At 44.0% G+C, this 8,027-nt stretch overlaps 1 protein-coding gene across 1 annotated transcript; it reads left to right on the forward strand.

The window, feature by feature from the left end:
• Window positions 1-3,733: 3,733 nt before the first annotated feature.
• LOC112115905 (cytoglobin-1-like) lies at window positions 3,734-7,716 on the forward strand. Its single transcript, XM_024213126.1, has 3 exons — window positions 3,734-3,828; window positions 6,214-6,445; window positions 7,588-7,716. Exons 1-3 carry the CDS (start codon window positions 3,734-3,736, stop codon window positions 7,714-7,716), a joined length of 456 nt encoding a protein of 151 aa, XP_024068894.1.
• The last annotated feature ends 311 nt before the right edge of the window (window positions 7,717-8,027 follow it).

Here is an 8,027-nt window from a genome sequence, read left to right on the forward strand (position 1 = left end):
GCCCAAATAAATCTGTTAGTCTTTAAGGTGCCACCAGACTCCTTGTTACTGAAACACCTTGCTTGCTATCATGGTAGGGTCAGTTCCTTTCCTCCCCCTAAATCATCCCTTATACATGGGATTTTGTCCCTCGTTTGAATAGCTCCAGAAACACTGTTTCCTCCACCTCCTGCCGCAGGGTTTTTGTGTCCTGAACTTTTCTTCATTAAAAAAATTCTCCTAGAGTTTAACCTGAATTACCCATGCAGCAGCTTAAGCCCCTTTGCTTCCTATTCTTCCCTAAGTGACTAATAAGAATAATTAGCCTCTGTTCTCTTTCTACCACCTCTCGTTAGGTTTCTATCAGACACTTGTCTGTCTCTCCCTTGGTTGTCTTCTCCTTACCCTGAGCAGGTTGCACTGTACTGTGCTCATCAGTTGTTTTTTTTCTTTCAAACCTCTTAGGGAGCCATGTGAGGAGGATCATAACTGTAAACCAGCAGGATTAGGGTAAGGAAAGGAAAGAAACATATACGCTCTGGCTCTTCAGTGCTGTTGATTTCCTATTGTGCTAGAATTACATGGCCCATTGGGGGTGCAGTGAGCTCAGGCAGTGGTGGCCTGAACTTCTAAGGATGTGCCTTCAAAGACAGAACTAAAGTCATAAATGAAAAGGGTCAGGTAATCCCAGCCTAGGCTCCAGCAGATGTTTTGCCCATACTGCCGACCTACAACATGGTAGAACATAATTCTATATTTGCTCAGTTCAGGAGCCACCGAGGACTGGAATAGCAGGAGAGTTCGAAGATAAGGCGGAAGTGTATTGAGGGGCAGGCCTGGAAAAGCAGCGTCCCTGCAAGGCAGGACTAAGGTGAATTACTAGAGCTGAGTGAGGGATCTGAGCACTGGAACAGCAGAAGTGCTGGAAAGTCAGGACTGTGGTGAACTGTGGTGCCTAGGATAGCAGTAGCCCTCTCTGATTAAACAACAGCAGCAGCAAAGGGCTCCAGAGCTCTGTGTACAACCCTCCCACTGATATGGATGGTCATCACCATAAAAAGCATTCAAAGGAGGTTGTGACAGGTTGGATCACAGAAACCCTCTTGGGAGCTGCCAGTTGATGTGTCAAGACTACCTCTGCCCCTGCTTTCCCTCTGCCAGCTCAGGACTCCAGCACCCTGTCTTGCTGAGCCAGACACTCCCGTCTGCTCCAACAAAGACCCAGGGTCTGAATTACTTGCCCCAAAGCTGCAGGTTTACCTGAAAGCAGCTAACAGAAGTGTTCCTGTCTTTAACACTCAGATGCCCAACTCCCAATGGGGTCTAAACCCAAATAAATCCGTTTTACCCTATATAAAGCTTATACAGGGTAAACTCAAATTGTTCACTCTCTATAACACTGATAGAGAGAGATGCACAGTTGTTTGTTCCCCCAGGTATTAATACATACTCTGAGTTAATTAATAAGTAAATAGTGATTTTATTAAATACAGAAAGTAGGATTTAAGTCGTTCCAAGTAGTAACAGAACAAAGTAAGTTACCATGCAAAATAAAATAAAATATGTAAATCTATGTCTGATCAAACTGAATACAGATAAGATGCTCACCAGTTCCAGAATGCTCCCTTTTACAGACTAATCTCCTTTTAGCCTGGGTCCAGCAATCACTCTCACCCCTTGCAGTCACTTCCCTTTGTTCCAGTTTCTTCCAAGTATCCTGGGGGATAGAGAGACTCTCTCTTTAGACAGTTGAAGACAAAATGGAGGGGTCTCACAGGGGTTTAAATAGACTTTCTCTTGTGGGTGGAGACCCTCTCCTCACTGCTATGCAAAGTCCAGCTCCAAGATGGAGTTTAGGAGTCACCTGGGCAAATCACATGTCCATGCATGACTGAGTTTCTTACCAGCCAAGCCACATTCCTGGGAAAGCCCAGATGTGTATTGGTGTCTCCAAGTTCATGGTTGGCTTAAATGTTTCCGGATTGGGCACTTACTGAGAATAGTCTTTTCTCAGGAAGCTGACCAACTTAGCCTACTTAGAATCAAACAAGTATGCAGCCAATATTCATAACTTCGAATATAAAAATGATACATGCATACAAATAGGATTAATAGATTCAATAGATCATAACCTTTACAGAGATATGTTACATGGCAGATGTAGTATAAAACACGTTCTAGTTATGTTATATATATACATTCATATGCATATTTCCATAAAGCCTTATGGGAGGTACCGTCACAGAGGTGAAGCAGCATAGGCAAAAAAAATGTTCAGACCAGGACTACAGAGACTCTGTATCCCTCAAATTGGAGGGCTTGGGCTGGGAAAGGCCAAGATGGGGAGCTGGCTCTGATGGCCAGATTAGTAGAGTTTGATTCCGATGCCAGTTCTCAGCAATGGATGAGTTGAGAAAAATCCCCTCCTTGTAAAAGTAGCCAGCATGGAACGATCAAACCACAAAGAACTATAAAAGCATCTTGTCTACATCCCCGATGACATAGGGAGGTCACTGCTCTGACAGTGACAGACACTGTGGAGTGGAGCTGGCAGGTCAGGGATACACTAGAAAGGGATCAGCGTAGGCTCACTGACACTCTGTGAAGAACGTGGGAGATCTCTATTATTCATTGATAGTATGCGTACCTCTGTCTATTTGATTGCTACCATGCTGTCTGCTGTATGGGTGCAAAGTTAACTCAGTCCTGGGTGGTTTTTGCAGGTCTGCAGATAGCCCAATCACCGATACGTATTACAGGTATTGGTGCCTTTGCAGGTTTTCCCCCACCAGGCTCTGCTCAGCAGGCTCGCTAGTAACCCCAAGTGGTGGTGGTGATGGTGAGAATCCGAGTGGGAAAAAGGAAACAAAGCTAGGAAGGAGTTAAAAGCTTGAGCCCTGAAGCGGAGAGTGTCCAAAGGAGGAGTTACTGCTGGGGAGACGCTGACCCTCCTCTCATGGCTCCCTAAGTGTGGGGGGAAATGCTAAGCATTATGTGGGTGTAGGCCTTCTTGCAGGCCTTTTTCTCCCTGATTGCTACATTCCTATGGATAAATAAATACTTTGTTTTGAAGAAGCTGTTGGGTGTCACTGTTTTCACCTAGTGTTCATGGCTCCTGAAGGGAAGTCTATAGCAGGGGCTAAACCCAACTGGACTGTCTGAGGAAACATGGTTGGTAACAGGTGTGCAGTAGCCTGGAGACCCAGTCTAAAGATGGGGTGAATCTCAGGATTCCACTCAGAGACAGGCAGGTGCTGGGCCCGTCACTTGGAAAAGTGGCCACAAAGATACTGAGTGAGGGGTCAAAGGTATAACTTACCCTGCCACTGTGATACCCACAGCAGTGTGGGGGTGTCTTTATGGAAGAAAATGGACACACTGCCATGGCTGAAAAGCCATTGGATAGGCCAGCCCAAACCCCATCCTTGCCCACTGAAACCCCAATTCCGCTTCTCCCTCCCCTCCCTTCACAGCAAGGCCTCTTCTCTGTGTACTGTGGTCCCCTGCCTTCACAGTGAGAATGCTATCCCTCCCTCTCCACATGGTAACCTTCTTTCCTGATTAGAGGTGATTAGACAGCACTAAAACCTGCAGAAATGTGACTGACTGGAGTGGAAACAAAGCACCCATTCAAAAGCCCTTAAATCCCTAGGGCAGTATATAGAGAGCTCTGAAACAGAGAGCAGGAGCACAAATCACACTACCTGCAACTCCCTACCCTTCCTCCCTCATCTCTCTGCACTCTGATCTCAACATGGCATTCTCTGAAGCAGAAGTGCAGAGGGCTCGTGGGGCCTGGGAGAAGATGTATGCCAATGCTGAAGACAATGGGACAACTGTGCTGGTCAGGTAAAGAAAGATCCCATTCCATTGCTAGCCAAGCGGGGGAGGAAAGGAGACCGAGAACTACATGCTAGGAACTTGTTCTGGTGCACTTCGCACAATTCCTTGCCTTGAAACGTTATTAGCTATAAATCCGCACCTCAGTGGGAAATAGATGAGACAAAAGAGGTTCAGAGAAATAAAAGAGGAGTGTGGCGAAATGGGTTGGAAAAGATGAAAGAAACTAGAACTATTTCACTTGAAAAGAAGAGATATAACTGAGGTATATACAATAATGAACAGTATAAAAGAGAAGGCCAGCTAGCCAGACACTCCTCTTCACTCTGTCCCATAAGCAGCTAACAATGGGACAGACAAAACAGAAAGTTAACTGACTTTCCTTAGTCCACATACTAGTCTATGATAGAACCAGGAACAGAATCCAGATCCTATGTCCCTCTAAATTCCTTTAATGAGTTGTTTACTTCTATGTCCTCAAAACTTCTCTTTCAATTCTCCTTGACCCTTTCCAATCTAGCTTTCACCTATTTCATTCCACAGAAATTGCTCTCACTACTGACCTCCTCTTAAATAACTAATAGCTTTGTTTCTAGTCTCATTCTCCTTGGATCTTTTCCTCTAGAATTTTAACACTGGCTTCCCTTCTTCTTCCCAAAAATTCAAACATCTTCTCTTCATCTTCAAAGCACCCAATAACTCAGCGGGCATTTACATCTCTGCCTTTACCCACTCGTATAATCCTGCCACGGATCTGCCCAAGTGTGACTCCTTACCATTTCTGGTGTCTCTTTCAATCACTCCTTCCTCCTCTGACACCACTCCGAATGCCTGCATCAGCCTCAGTAAATGTACATAAAGCGCTTTCCCTCTCCATCCTAGAATACCGTAAAGTACAACTAAGGTCAGAAAAGAGATAATTTTAAAAATGGTGGTGTCTCATTCAACAGATCTGTTCCCTGTGGTATTTACTGTAAAAGATTTAGCAGTTTTTATTACTGTTAGCTCTACTGAGCCAACACAGCTCGTGGAGAATGAGCTAGATTCTATTCCTTTCCATGCACTATCTGCACAATTGGTGACTAACATCTGATTGCAGATGTTTTTTTGTTTTTACTGGCGATGATGCCCAAGCCAGGAGTCCTGGCTTTAGTATCAGATCCTGGGCTACACTTGCAGGGCTGGAAGTTTTGGGAAAATAAAAAAACATCTTTACCTATTAAATGATACGATAGTCACTGAGTCGCAAACCTAGAACCACACAAGGCCGTTTTTAGAGTCACTTCTCATGTATATAGCTACACTCTGAACCTCAGCTAGTCTGTGCGGCATTTCAATTACAATGGCCACCTTCCACTCTATTTCTGTATTTCATTGCTCTGTAGTGGATTAACTTGTACCCCTTTAAACCATAAGCCCTTCTGCCCAGGGAATCTTAGTTGGCACTTTCTATGGCCAGACTAAATAAATTATTAGTTTGGTCCAGTGAGGGAAATATTGTGTTCTTACATGATTTGCCAAGGTGCCGCTAAACTTTGGATGGCACTATAGAAAGAAGCCTCATTTCCTTCACAGGTAACTTCAGCCTAAACCATCTTTTGTGTGAATGATGCCAGTGGTACCTAACACTTAACCATCTGAAGGCAGGCAGCAAACTGCAGTCTGGGCCTTCCCCGAATAAAGAGTTGGCTAACAAAGCCCTCCATCTATTCATGTATTTAAATAAGGGGAAGAGCCTACCACTTGGATTCTCTGTTTACATCTTCTGGGGCTCTCGCAACATCCTTGGTGGGACTGAATTCTCAATTTCCAATGGATTTCAGCTTTTATTTGTTTTATAAATCATTCATTTAAGTGGGCAAACTGGACAAGGTAGGATTTTAATCCAGGTACAGAAGATGAATGTGCTTCCTGGCCTCACACTCTGGAGGCATTTTCTGTTACATACTTTTGTTAAATGATGAGTGAAACTAGCTAAGAAGAGAAGACGACAGGCTGTGAGCATTTGGTGTTAGCAAGCATCATTGTGGTCACTGGGTTTCTGGCTGGCAGCAGCCTGAGCAAGTTTTAAAGTTTAATTAACAAGAAAAAATCCTGGAGGTGGATGAGCGGAGGGAATGGCAGACTACTACAGGATAGTGGTCTGGAGTTAGCGGGGATCTGCTTTTGACTTGCTAGGAAAGAAGGGAATGAAGGCCAGAGAAAGCCAGAGCTGACACAGAAAAGGGAGCAAGCGAGTACTATAGTTAGGGAGAGAAGTCAGGGAAGTACATGAGACAAGGTCTTGAACATGAAGCTACACCAGTGTCAATGCCTCAGTGCTCAGCACATTAGGAAAAAAGTCTCTCAACTGTCTTGTATTCCTCTCCCATTTCTTCTCCAAACCCACTGCAGAATGTTTACAGAACATCCAGACACCAAGTCCTACTTCACCCACTTTAAAGGGATGGGTACAGCCGAAGAGATGGAACAGTCAGATCAGGTCAGGAATCATGGCAAGAGGGTCCTCACCACCATCAATGACTTGGTCCAACACCTCGACAGCACTGATGCTTTCCTTGGGATAGTGAACCCACTGGGCAAGAAACATGCCATGCAGCTCAAGATTGACCCCAAGAACTTTAAGGTGAGTCAGCAGACTTCTTCCCTCAAATGTACCAACATGTAATGGGATGCACATCTTTCCTGTGAGACAGAACAGATGTCAATCAGCTTCGATGATGCTTATGCATTTGGGGCCGCAGAAAGGCCACAATTAGAACTGACAAATGTGCTGCCAGTAGTGTCCATTCCCTCATCCCTACATCCCCTTGCATCACATTACCCAGGCTTGTAATATAGTACTATATAGAATGTACATAGAACTTTTAACCTTCAAAGCATTCTGGTAGCATTAATTAAATCTCGAGGCTTGCCTAGGAAATAGGTTAGTATTGTAATGACATTACATATATATTTAAGAAGCGATAAAGACCCTCATTGTTTCAGAGCATAAGACACCTAGTAAATGAGGAGGATTAGGAGAAAGCTTACTTTACGGGCAGGCTAATCCATAATGGTTCAGTACATGATTTCTTGCACCATATGCTGAAACATCTAGACCGTGTCTACACTAGAGAGCTTACAGTGGCACAGCTGTACCAATGCAGTTGCGCCGCTGCAAGATCACTCATCTCGCCACTCTATGCCGATGGGAGCGAGCTCTCCTGTCAGCATAATAAAACCACCTCCACAAGCAGCGATAGCTATATCAGTGGGAGAAGTTCTCTCGATATAGCGCTGTCCACACTGGTGCATCTCTTGGTCTAATGTATGTTTCTCAGAGGTCTGTTTTTTCACACCCCTGAGCGACATAAATTATATCGAACAAAGAGGTAGTGTAGACATGGCCTAATACTGGTCACAGACAGGATAATGGATTAGATGGACCAATGATTTATCTTATGTGGCAATTCATATGCTCTTATGACTACGTATATTAGTGTGGCCAAAATCAATCCATCAGATATGGGATAGATTTACACAAACAGTGGTAATGGTGTAGAGTGGGTTTTCCACCATAGCTCATTTTCATTACCCATTTCCAGTTCTGAATGCCACACATTACAGAGCTGTTTCTGTGTGCCTTTCCCTTCTCCAAAAAGAGTCAGGCAACTTTTTTCTTATTAGGAGGAACCCAATTGACAAACAGCAATTCTTATTCACAGATAGAATGGAGGGAGTTCACACGGTCTACTTCTTTCCCTCCCACCCTCCTTTCTCCTTTAGATAATCTGTGACATTATCTTGCAACTGATGGAGGAGAAATATGGTGGAGACTGCAAGGCTTCCTTTGAGAAGGTGACCAACGAAATCTGCACTCGCCTGAACAATGCCTACAAAGAAGCTGGCTGGTGAGGAAGTGCCATCTCTGGGCTCCTAAAAACTCTCACCAGCACCAAGACCCAGCACTGAATCACTGACTTTGAATTTCCAGCCACAGTTGAAAGTGAAGAAAAAACAAGAAAAGCTAACAACATGAATATAGGAACGTAAATACATATAGGAAAATAAAAACATATATATCAAAGGCAACCAACAAATCTTAATGCACTTTGCACCTAGAGATGCCCCAGTTTAATTCTTCTGTCAATATGTATGTAAGTTAGCAATAATCTTGAAAGCCCATGTAATACGTTTTAAGGTAGATACTTCTGGGTGGAAGACTT

This window comes from Terrapene carolina, unplaced genomic scaffold (assembly GCF_002925995.2).
Source record: "Terrapene carolina triunguis isolate 2854851 unplaced genomic scaffold, T_m_triunguis-2.0 Scaffold1018, whole genome shotgun sequence".
NCBI classification, from domain to species: Eukaryota; Metazoa; Chordata; order Testudines; family Emydidae; genus Terrapene; species Terrapene triunguis.